Genomic DNA, 13,872 nt, shown 5'->3' on the forward strand with positions numbered 1-13,872 from the left:
TATCACTATGTCTACGTTTTGGTTGTGATTCCTCCATACTCTCAAGTAAATCGGCGCGATTTTTTAAAAATGTGTGGAAATCCTGAATTGAGGGAATATCCTTCAGACTATTACGATGCGTTTCCCATTCGCGGGTTGCAATAAAATCTAGTTTACTCGAGACTATGTATATGATCAAAATGTCCCAATGATCAGTAGGTAATTTAAGTGTCTTAAGAGCTCTGAGATTTTTATTGACAGTATCTATAATATTACGTAATGCTTTTGCTGACTCCTTTTGTATACATTCAATAGTGAAAATAGCCTGTATGTGATTATTAATTAGTAATCTTTTATTGTTATAGCGTTCACACAGCAGTTGCCATGCAACGTCGTAATTTTCAGATGAGAAATCAAGTGAACTAATGATTAATGCAGCACTATCTTTTAAGGCAGCACGCAAATAATGAAACTTATTTATTTTAGGAATTGAATTGTCTGTATGTATGAGTGTGGTGTATGTGTCATGGAATTCCAACCAGTCCTGGTAGCGTCCTGTGTAGGTAGGTATATTAATAACGGGAAGCTTCAGCATTGAACAACCCCTAGATACCGAACCAGCAACCGAACCTGTACCCGTCTCAGCAATCGCAGGCGCAGAACGTGTGAGTAGGTCTCGAGCGGTAGCAATCACGCCGAAGTATTGTGTTTCAAATGTCTCGCGGTCTTTGTACTGGTCATCTGGAATTTCAGATAAGTTTTCTATTTCATTTTGCGTGCAATCAAAGTCGGAATAAAGTTCTTCAATTTTGGATAATCTCAAATTAAGCTCATTAATTTGTAAATTAGAAAGAGAATCACATGATTGAATGACATTTAAGTATGAGGAAAATTGCGTGAGTCTAGCTTTATAGCTGCCACGCTTTTTTATTAAAGATTTTAAATCCATTGGATACTATTTAGAGGTGTATTTACTATTGATAAAGTAATTTAAAGTTAATAAAAATAAAGACACAATATGTAATTGATTAGAATGTGAAAGTTGAAAGATACAGGTTAGTACGTAAAAATAATGCAATACTTAAATTTATAAAACCAAAGGGTAGTTAGCGGTGACGCGTGAGTCACGGCTAATGCCGCCAGGTAACTGATAAGCGGGTCGACGACGCAACACTGCAATGAGTAAAAAATAGTTAAACATTAATAGGTATCTATGTAACAAACAAGCATCCTATTAAGTACTTTAAACTTTAATGACTCTGTAGAAATGTATATAAATATGATAAATGATATCTAAAATCTGTAACTAAAGACAAATTCTAGGCCAGTAATGATTTAATAATAATATTACTACAAATTATGTTTGACTAATGATGATTTTACTATTTTCATTTACACCTACGTGCAAAATGATACGATTATAGTGAAACGAAATGATATTTATGTAAAATGGTTAAATAATTACGTTATTTATATACTGAGATGTTTTAATTAAATGTTTAAATTATTAACTTAATGGATATGTAACAATTTAAAGCAATTTTCTCAAAAACTAAGAATAAAATGGATACGGGTGGGTATTATGAATATTGGAACGAACTCACTGATCACTCTGTTACACTTCTTACGTATATATTGATCCCTTTGATGATGATCCCTGTGCTTATTTGCTGAATGCGCATGAGTGCTAGACCGTCCTCTTCTTAATGTTATGCAATCCAAGCAAAGTATGCATTCTTTTGTTCTGCTTGACTGGTTCCGAATGTCGCCTCGCCACGCGGTCAATGCTTGATGCGTAGATGCGCAGATGCACGATCTCGGTGATTAATGATATTTAATGATGATATCCGTCGATGAAGGTCCAAAAATGGGCAGTTAGATGCTACTTTTGCTTGTATTTTAAATAAAAATGCTATATGTCTTAAAATGATTTCGCTATTGAGTTAATAAAAAATATACAAAAATAATGACTGGACGGTGTGACGATTTCAAACGCACTGCCGTAGTTGGGTGCAGTAGGCACGCTGGATGTATTTGTGTGAACATCAATACGAAGCGTTAACAATATTTATTCGATTAATAATCTTCACTTGTAGTATTACACAACTAGTGAAGATTATTAATCGAATAAATATTTTAATGAATAATTTCATTAAATCAATCACAGTCAATTTATTTATTGTAGATTCATCAATCGCAGCTATTCTCAATTTTTAATATTATACACATTTTCTTGTCATGTCCACGAACGTTATGAAAGAAACCTTAATAATATCATAAACGCGAAAGTTTGTAAGTTTAATGTTTGTTACTCTTTCACGCAAAAACTACTGAACGGAATTCGAAGAAACTTACAATAATATAGATTATCAGAATAACACATAGGCTGTATTTTATAATCATATTTATATATTAAAATTTAACGCGGGTGAAACTGCGGGCACAGCTAGTTAAAGTATAATAATAACAAAATATGAGTATAAATTCTATATGTGACAAACAATTCAAGTCGTTTCAAACTCCTTTGATTAAATATACCAATTCTTCCGTATTCGCACGAACCAGCTATTAACATTCCGTCTTTGATCTCGTGCCTTTGATAATAATTTAGACAAGATAAATACATTATACGCAATAATTCATTTTTAATACACAAAAGTACGTGTCCTAATTGATCGTCGAGTCTCGATTTCTAATGCTACGAATTGAGGAAATATTTCAATATTGTATAGGTATTTTTTTTTGTATTGCATAATGTTCGATATTTTTAATATTGTGAGTCTTCTGTTAATTATACATTTCCTTTTTTTCATTAATATACAATTGTGTATATGCCACTATGTGTGTCAAAGACATAAGTGTGTGCAATGTTTTTTTATTAATTTAATGCATTTTTGCAGATATTTAAAAAGAAATATACGCATTCTGCATTCCTTCTCTATGTAAACTATAAGTACGCAAAATTTCACACTTCTACTTCAGCGCAATTTTTGTAAAAGTATAGCAAAAACTTTATGTAATAATATTTGTAGGTACTTTCCATTTTATTCGATTCTAATAAGTCTGATTTCCATTTTGTTACCGATAAGATTTAATTGAATTATCTGCGCTGATCAAATATCTGCTTGGCACTTGCACAAGAGAAAATAGATAGACAGAATGTAATGAATTAGTATTATTATGCTACTATTAGCATGTGTGAGACCACAAATATTCAATGCTAAAACTTTACCCCCGCTACTGGAAACGTTACGACCTTTACCACTAGTAATCAAAGTCCGACAGTAATCGGATATACATCCATATTGCGACACGTATTTCGCCTCTAGACGAGGCATCATAGAGTTTGGATATAGTTTGAAAGCTTAGTATTACTTGCGTTGTACTCTGGTCCCCGAATAGCACTAGGCTTCCAAACTATGTAGAAGAATAAAGAATCAATAGTGGTGACAAAGAATAAATAATATTTAATTAAAACGATTTGTATACACAACGTAAATTTTTCTATCCTTTTAACATTACGAATTTGAGAACTATTTTGGAAAATTTTATATACACAGTTCGTGTATATAAAATTTTGGTTAAGAATATTGGACAAGCATAAACTAATAAGGAAGCCATACGTAATATATGCACGGTAAAAAAATCTGACATTTAATATTAAAACAAGTTTCAGGAATAAAAAATTTCATATAAAAAAATCATCATCTCCCGAACCACACCCACCCTCTCTAATCTCATGTATTCGTCTCTTAAATTGCTATACACGAACATACATTGTCATCCAAATAGAGACCCCTTTCGATCGATTCCCCATTCAATTCAAACGAGAATCGAAATTACGATGACATGAACAGAGGTTTGAACCCGTAGCAGTACCCTCAGTCTGAAGTATTATACGTACTAAGTAAGTATACGTCAGGCAGTAGTTGGCCTTCAGCCACTCTATAAGTCCTGCCGCGGGTTAGGAATGCTACCTGTACTTGGCCCCTATCATTCGATTAATCAGTAAAGGCCAGTTGCGGCCAACAGCATTAGAGTAGTTCGAAAAAATAGTGACAGTCATTATTTATATTCAAAATGTAAACTTTCTATATGTATAAATACATATCACTAAATCCATATAAAACAAAAGAATCAGTTTAAAAAAAAACTCAGTTTGTCTGTTTGTTATTGCTAATCTCTGAAACAGCTGGACCGATATTGCGGGACTTTCACTCGCACATAAATAATGTTATAAGGAGTATCTTAGGCTACTTCAATTTTAGAAAATTTATTTATTTTGATTTGATGTATTGGATTGATGATTGGATATCGCGGCTAATAGCCGCGTATAAAAACATTGAAACAAGTACTAACAACATGTAAGACTTTATGATTATATTCTGAAGTAATAAAATGAGTGTTAACTGCTTGGTGTTGTCATATACAACATTTATCAGTAATTTCTTTGTATGTTGCATATATAGATTATATTAATTGTTCTTTCCTATACATGTATATAAATTATATATATATATATATATATAACATTACTTATTAGCTTTTATTAGCTACATAACGTTACGCTACTTCTACTAGTAGCGTAATGTTATATAGCTTCAAGCTTCCTCGACAAAAGAACTATATGAATTTTTCAATTCGAACCAGTAGTTCCCGAGATTAGCGCTTTCAAACAAACAAACTCTTCACCTTTATAATATTAGTATAGATAGTGCAGTAAAGGATAAATAAATAGTAATAAACATACAGATTGAATCCACCCATGTCGTACGAGTCTGGAAATACATTCGCCGGAAATGAGTACGATTTCTTGGCTACAAGGTTCGATAAAATGAAATGATATTGAATAGTATTCTACCTATTCAATATTACTCCATGTGTCGATATACGATTGTAGAAAGGTGCAGTGAAATGGAGAACGGCAGTTCCATTTAAATTATAATTTTTGAGGTTTTTAATGTCAGTGGCATGGCAAATTAGCTGATTATAATAATAATAATAATCTTTATTTACTACTCACAAGGAACCTTATAATATACATTATGTTATAATACAATAATAGGCCTTAGCCACGCTTCACTAAGGCGTGCTTGAACGTATTATCCCCGTAAAAAAGGAGATATATAATATATATTTATTTATTTACTAGCAGATCCGGCCACGCATTGCTGTGGCTAAGATTCTTAACAAAAATAATATTACAACCTTAATTTGAGATGTAAGCTATCTTATCTTTCAAGTTGGATCAAATTGCACACAATGTGCAAATTAAATTTGCAGTCTGTTCGTAGTTTAAAAGTCCATCGCGGATAAACAACATGACATGTAATTTATATATATAATATAATAATAATCTTTATTTACTACTCATAAGGAACCTTACAATATACATTAGGTTTAAACTTTACCAGTACCATCATTAAACTTTACCAGGAACACCATTTATTTCAACACTTTGCATTCTATTAGTTAAAAAGGATTTCATCATCTTTAGAGCTTCATTTTAAATACCGTAATATTCTAGTTTGAGTAAGCTTATTATAGAATTTATAAATGATACTAATGTTTTTGTAGAAAATAACTAACTTAAAATTCATAGCGCTGGCAATATTATCTGATTAAACAGAGATTAAGTGTGTAATGGTTTCTATGTTGATTGTCGCATTAGGCATGCGACATTCAACATAGATCATTGTTAATCCTTGTTAATGTAAATAAAATTAAAACAATATTTATTCAAAAGAGCAACACACAAGTTTCTTGCTCATTCTTCTTGTGATGAATCTGCATTCGGAATGAGCGGTAGAATCAAAAAACTTGACTAATAAAAATGCTTATATTAAGTTTATTTGAATAAAGATTATTTCTACTTCTATTTCTATTTCTTTCAACCAAATTTAACTACTGTGTAACTAAGTGGTATGGTTCAGAGACATGATAGAGTCGCATTACAAACTGGATTTTTAGTTTGTAATGCGACTCTATCATGCATTCTTACCCTGCAATCGTTTGTTCTGATTATTTAATAGAATGCCTCATTGAAATTGTTCTATCTAAACATTTTATATATACAAATGCTCACTAAATACCGATTTATTATTCATCCTTTAATTTTTATTCTCATGGTTAAAAAAAAAAATACTACATACAATTAATAGTTGGTTAATACTTAACAATTTCATGTACTTTTGTTAACTGGGTCAGATTTTGACCAATGCCCTAAAGGGCAATAAATAATAAATAAATTTAAAAATTTATTTATTCGTTTTCTGTACTTCAATCAGACTTGAGTTTTATTTATTCCTAACTGTCCAACGCAGGTTAGTTTCATTTCTGAATAACTGACAAGAAACTCAACTGAGGTTTTTTGTTAAAGTCTATTCTGATAATATTATTCAATTAATATACTTCTATATTTTGTAATGAATAATAATGGAATGGTACACACGTTTGCGCTAACGGTATACGCTGGCGGGTTAGTGGAGCATGACAAGCTAAGAGTGAGGTCAGATAATTGGCCCATCGTAATGAAATTACTAACAATCAACCATAATGATTTCTAACTGAGGGTTGTGTGGAGGTCAACCTGGCATTAGTACATTGCTATCAATGTCAATGGTAATCCCCTTCCACCCTAATATAAACTTGTATAATAGGGACTCAAACTTGTATAATAGGATAAAACATCGTAACTAATGTATCCAGAAATAGACATTGCTTGCCAGAAAGATAAAAACAAAACTTTTTTCTGCACTGTAAATAGTTTAGGAAGAATATTGTATAAGAATGTGCTTTACAAAAGGTATTTATGATAAAAACAATCTCACAAACAGACTGTTGGATGTTGTTACCTACAAAGAAAAAAGGTGGGTGGCAGTATGCCGTACAGAAATAAATGTAAATACCTCAAAAAAATAGTATACACGAAAATATTTTCCTGAATTTATATACGCATCTAATAAATTTAAACGTTGAATTCTGATATATATAAATTTATACATTAATATTTGGAAACGGCGAAATATTTGTATTATTCTAACCTTAGCCAAACTTTGTAAAGAGATTTTTCGTATAAAATGCAATCTCTTATTATAAAAAATAAATTGCTGAACATTTGAACAGGTATAAATAATATATACAAAACTATACTCCCAGACTGTAACTCCATATAAGCGAGTCAGAGGCAACTACAATATTACTTGACATGCTCGCATTTAACTGAAGTTGTTTGAATGTGGCGCAGAGTGAACATACTCTCGTCTTTTAAATTAATTTAGTTTGATATGCGTGGGTACATCAGTTTCACATATTTCAGCACACATAGATTGTTTTGTACGCTGGTTTCTGATTGTAGAAAAGGCAGTGAAATTACAGTATAATAATCTTAACATTTTAGTCCTCCAGACTGATAAAGCATGAGCGGTATCAGGAGAAGCACATGATAATATGACCCATATGGCTGTTCATGTATATAGGCGGCAGTTGCCAGTTACCATCAGCGAGTCAAAATCCTATTTGCCATTGCAATTACATTAAAAAAATGTAATAATAAACATTTAGGAAATAATCTTTACATGGTATAAAATGATGTCGTATCCACTCTTTTCGCTTAAATCTTTTAAATTACGTAACGAATTTTAATGCAGTTTTTAGTAATACATAGAGTGATTCAAGAGGAAGGTTTATATATATAATACTTTTACATCCGTGGGAAGCCGGGTAGGGTAGCTAGTATTATCTAAATTGCATGTACTTCGTGTGTTCGGAATACTCCTTACACGTTTTCCTTTTATTTTCCATAGCCAAAAGCTATTAAAATAAACGGTGGACCTTTTTCTCGTGTACATTTATTAACATTACAGAGAAACAATACACTTCTAATACAAAAAAATTTACTAGTTTGAATTGGTGATGCAAGTACAGGTTATTTTGCGACTAGATAGCACTGTGTGATATGTAACAATCAATATTATTAAATTAGTTTATTTATATTATTTGCATGCTTTAGCTTTTTCAGCCGCTTTGCAAGCCGCACCAGCTCTGTTGTTCCAATACAGGGGAACAATATGATTTTGTCCCATTCGGTGTCGAGACTCTTGCTCCATTTATATTATTTACATTAAAGTGAATATTGGTTAAAAAATAAATTACGAGTAGGACAAAATTTCAAGCAAATAAAAATTAGTGTCAATAAGTTTGTGTGGCAAACTTATTAGATTTCGACGCTCACAATTTAAATACCTCTAATATTATTTAATAACATAGTAGATAAACTTTACTTCGGTTTAATATACTTTGATAAAAAAAAATGTGTTATGTTATGTACGAAATGGAGATCAAGTGTTAGATTATAATAGTTTCGATAATAACTATGCAGAGTTGTATAGTAGATATATTTATAGTAATGGAATATTAACATGATCCTATGTGCTGATTAATAATGAGTTGTTTAATTACAAATAGAAGTAATGCTATTGATATCGACCGAGTTAGTTTCATATTTTTTATTAAAATATTGAGGGTACAAAACTGATCTGTAAACGATATTTAGAGAAAATTATTCATTCTAGTCTTGGCCACAGTTCTGTTAAGACGTACCAATAAAGTATTACGAATATAAAATACGTTTTCATTTCTGGTAATAGCTAGTAAAACCCATTTAGCTATTACAAGATTAATTAACTTAACTAAATAGAACCGTATAGGATACAGCCGTTTTATTTAATGGATGATAATGAAATTGTGCATCCGCCAGCACTAACGGTTCATGCTGGTGGGGCACCAGTGGAGGATGATGAAGATGAGCATGAAAAGCAGGTCAGTTAGCCCATCGTAACAAATTTACCAGTATTTTATCATGATGGTTTCCAAGGGGAACCGCGTGGAGGTCAACCTGATATAGCACATTGGTAACAATAGGATCAACAGTCCACATTACTACCAATCTCCTTGCCCCCATAATACAGTCGTTCATGCATGCGGAGTTATTTGAAATTAATTGTATTCAAAGCTTTACTTGGATGATAAATACAATATCTTCGCTATTCACTGGTCAAAAATTGTTACAAAATGTATTGTACGTAGTTTAACGGGTCAAATGGTAATAGTTACCTATACATTAAAGAGATAATATTTATTCTTTCAACTTAATATATGTTGGATTACGAATCCTTATAAATTAATATATAAAAGAGAGAGTGGACTGTATTTATTGAAAAGAAAATAATTAATGGAAAAGGAAGTAAAAATACGATTTCGACCTAGAAGAACGTCTTCCACACTCCGAACACCCCAAAGTAAGCAATGTAACACCAAACTTACTCACCTTTGCTCAGGAACGTCCCGATGTGTAGTACTGTTTAGTGGCCACGCACTCTACAGTGTATATTTTCATCAAAAACAATTATATTGTGTTAAATAATTCCTTAATTATCTTGTTTTATATAGATAAAAATACGGAGCGTCCTTTTTGTTCCAGTTCTTATTTTCAATTGTTTTATTATTCTTTTTTTCGAAATTTAAGTGGCCACATGTTTTTATATGTGGCCAGTATTACCGAGCGCCCTTTGCTTCAGTAAGCAAGCCGGTGATACAACCTGCTTAGACTAAGGAGGTTCGGAATACGGAACAATATAAATTTATTTACACCTAAAAACCTCCTGAGTACAGAAAATCTGTAAAATAAATTGCCATCTATAAATAAATGTCTTGACAAGGTTCGACTAAGGTAGAATTATTTTGTAAATTCATTCAAGATTTGAATATTTTACGACGGGTATTTCCTTTTCAGGATACTTTTATATCTTAGAAGATATAGACAGATTTGTCTTTTTTAATAAGAAATAACTGACAAAATGTCAACGATAAATTGTTAAGAGTACAAAAATAGAAATTGTTGACCTACCGCCATCTGTCTGTATTATTTAGGTTTGATAAGAGTATTTTTTTTATTTCGGATAGCCCCGGATATTAATTTCCATGTTTGCTGTACTACTTTATTTATACACAACTCTTTTGTTATATTAAAAGATACATTATAAACAAAATACTAACAAAATTATTCTAAAGACTATAGTATGTTAATTTTAATTTCGGACGTTGGCATCTAAGACGGGTTTCATACCACAACGCTCTCACGCTCTTGTTGTATTCACCATTCAAATTGCTCTGACTACCCTATAAATATATACATACCCTATAAATGTATATATATTTGAAAATATAATTAAAACAATAGTAGCAAATCTGCTGTGAGTAATATAAAGCTCTATACCATAGGCGCCATCCTCAACAACCACTGGTTGACCAAACATTGCGTAGACAACATCGCACTATCGACCACTAAGAAGCGCCGGTCATCACGCGACAAATTTTATCACCAAACAAAAGGGTGGATGTATGTACTCCTATGTAATTTTAAAATACAATGGTGCAATAAACGCTTCATGGGAACAGGTCACAAGTTTGATTTATATCACACTCTTTCTTACTAAAAAACAAATTAACAATATGTATCGAATGTTATATGTATATATATATCGAATGTTATCTTCATGCACTGTTATTTCGGAGAACTAAGTATCAATAAAATGTAATAAATATATACAATATTTCAGGGGTTGTTTCAATGAGAAGTCCAACGATAAGCCGGCCACTCCGCCGCCTTCAAGTCAGGAGGTTACAGCTTGTATTGTGAGAGGCAGTCAGACCGGACGCACAGGTTAGTCTAGCGTTGACAATATTTTGATCTGATCTTTGATTGGATCCGAACCGATGCGATATTGAAACCTTTAAGAAAAGAGGTTAGGTCCTTCTTAAGACGCTGGCAGTGGACATACAATTCCCCAGGTATTGCGGATGCTCATTGACGACGGTAATCACTTACCATCAAGTGAGCCTTGTTCCTTAATACCATAGTTTTACCATAAATTTTGTATGTAGTTGTCTGCATATCCATTTCGGCTATCAAGATGCTTCCTTTGTAATCGGAGTTTCGATTGAAAGATGAAATATAGTAGTTAAATTACAGGATATGAAGACATGACACCTTATTCTCAGGAACGGCAACTTATGAAAATGAGTATAACATGATTACCAATGTTTGATATACTTGGTTTTAAACCTGGCTTGGCTTAGCTTCGAATAGTCGAGGGTTCGCCGGCAATCCGACACAATGCAAACATTTGTATTCATGATTTTTTGTATTGATCTAGTTGTATTTACTACAAAATACACAGTTATATACCTACATATATTTCTGTAAGTTGTCTAGTACCTATAACATAAGTTCCGCATAGCTTGGGACTAGATGGCGCTGTATTAATTGTCCAATGTTATTATTTCTTAACGTGTTGGTAAACAGTATAAACGAAGGTTGCCACCTACCTGCACCTAACAGGCGGGCCGTTAAATGACTTGCTAATGCCTTAAAATAAAAAAGATCGTTTATTAATTAGCTTATATATAAATACAACGGGAGCAGGTTTTAATAAAGTACAATGTAATGCGAGACTATTTATTTATTATAAACGTAGGTAGAATTACAACAATAAGATATTGAAGTACCGGCTATACAACATAATTACAAAACATTAATAAGCTCTTTTTTTTTAAATACACTTTTGTATATTCCTATAGTACATGCGTAAACCCAAATTAACTGGTAGGGAAGTCTCATAACGTCTTGTGAAGGCTGTATAAACCTTCCTTCTGATTAATTTAAGACTATTATTAAGTGAACGCACATACTGCGGCAATCCTTTGAATGATATCCCTGACTATGTATAGCTTATAAGCAAAATACGTGTCATGCATGCCTCGCTTTATGATCTAAATCAAGTCGGAACCAATATTCGTTTAAGGCCGTATATCCTGCTGGGAACGAAGGCTTAGTCTTCAGGGTTATATTTTAACATACAAATGTTAAAAATACGTGGTTTTTTTTATTTTTTTTATACTACTATGGTGGCAAATAGGCATACGGCCCATATGATGGTAGATGGTTACCGTAGCCTATGGACGTCTGAAACATCAGGGGTGTCACGTGCGCGTTGCCGACCCTTAAGAAACCTTAATATACCCTTATTTACTACATATATACATAATTATAAATATTACAAATTTAAAGTAAACACTGTGTATAGACACGAACAAAATTAAAAGGTTGAAAATAAAATTTCGTACAAAAGGCAGTCTTATCACTAATGCAATCTCTTCCACACAACCTTTTTTGTAAATGCTCTCTCGCTTCGGCGAGAGAGCATTTACAAAAAATAAAACGTTCTTTTCTGTTCATTTGTTTTATGTACTTTTCACAACAAAACAACAACATTTACTTTCTCCCAAATTATCGTCTTGAAATCGCAACACTCACACATGTGTTTATAGTTTTTTTTACTATTTTACCCACCTTCTGCATCTCAGATGCTTTAGCCAGTTAGAATCTCTAATAAGATGATTGAACTTTATGTATAAATGCGTGTTGAATATTATTTTTAGGTAACCATCATCTTTATACATAAACAGCTTCGGATATCAAGATATTATAAAACATCTGCGATATCACTCATGCCTCATCATTCCAGGGGACTAAGAATCTGTTATTTTCACGTGAACTTATTTTGTTTACAATTACCGTCCATTTACAATTATATTGTTTACACAGCACATAGCGCTATCTAGTCACAAGCTAAGAACAACTTATGTTATGGGTACTAGACAAGCGACAGTAGAATAACAAGAACAATAAGAAGTGTGCGAATTAACCCCTGGTTAATTCACATACTGCCATCTACTTACAAGCTAAGCAGATATAGTGATATAGATATTTAGGATTTTTTTTTATAAATACACACCTAATCTACATAATAAACATCCAGACCGATACAAACAATCAAACTTATGAATACAAATATTTTATCGTGCGAATTTGAACCTGCTATCATTGGAACCGAGGCGTTATTTTAACCCATATACTACCGAGATTAAAGAAAGGTACTTTGTTGTTAGAGCTAGATGGCCTGGAGGGAGAGGATTGTGTTTAGCAGCGGCTCTCAAAGCACCGCTCTCGGAAGCGGCGTTCACCCAGCGCTACCCGCCCCTGTCGTTGTACGGCCTGTCACGCAGGTCAGTCTATTATTGTGTTGTTGTAATCTCCTTTTTTTATAATTTAGGATGATAAATGAATTGTTATTTTTATACAAATTTATTTATTTATGTGTGACGGTTTGGTGATCCAAATGTACAATTACTTATACCAAAGTAACTCACAAAAGTTATATAAAAAAAAACTTAAATTAACTGTTTTTATTATTGTGTTTATTATCTACTGTGTGTGTGTTTGTATGATTGACTATTGTATTTAGAATAATTCATTTTGTGCTTTGCATTTTTACATGCCGTTCTGTAATCGTTTTATTTTTATATATTTGACATTATATTTTATTTCGAAAGTTATTTATATTTTGTATTATATCCGCAAAAATGTTTTAAATCAGTGAAAAAAATCTTATATTTATAGAGTTTTATTTGTCAAAATTACATAATATTTGAACAGTAATGATTGGAGCAAAAGGAAGAAGACTGAAAAAATACAGTACCTATTTGAGGTTTCATACCCGAAAATTAATTAACAGCGTTCATACCAATATCCTGTTCTTTACATTGATTCCTATGAAAATAAGACCTTATTTACTAAAATCGTAAATACCGAAAAGGCATACCAATCTCTTATATTCGAAGCTGTAAACCTTAACACCTTTTTTTACTACTAAGATAAATGTAACATTATAAAAATTAGGTTCTTATTCTACTGCCTATTTTAAGGAAAAACTGAACGAATTTATTACAAGAGAAAGAATAGAATAGAAAATCATTCATCAAACAAATTTA

General features: G+C 32.0%; 1 protein-coding gene across 1 annotated transcript in view; it reads left to right on the forward strand.

The window, feature by feature from the left end:
• Positions 1-13,025, forward strand: part of LOC131853168 (cholecystokinin receptor-like) — a 45,541-nt gene extending 32,516 nt beyond the window's left edge. The window contains exons 9-10 of the mRNA XM_059203992.1: positions 10,599-10,702; positions 12,991-13,025. Of these exons, the coding sequence (XP_059059975.1) occupies positions 10,599-10,702; positions 12,991-13,025 (139 nt within the window). The remainder of the gene's footprint in view (positions 1-10,598; positions 10,703-12,990) is intronic.
• The last annotated feature ends 847 nt before the right edge of the window (positions 13,026-13,872 follow it).

The sequence above is a fragment of the Achroia grisella genome, unplaced genomic scaffold (genome assembly GCF_030625045.1).
Source record: "Achroia grisella isolate CSIRO2021 unplaced genomic scaffold, CSIRO_AGI_Agris_v1 utg900, whole genome shotgun sequence".
NCBI classification, from domain to species: domain Eukaryota; kingdom Metazoa; phylum Arthropoda; class Insecta; order Lepidoptera; family Pyralidae; genus Achroia; species Achroia grisella.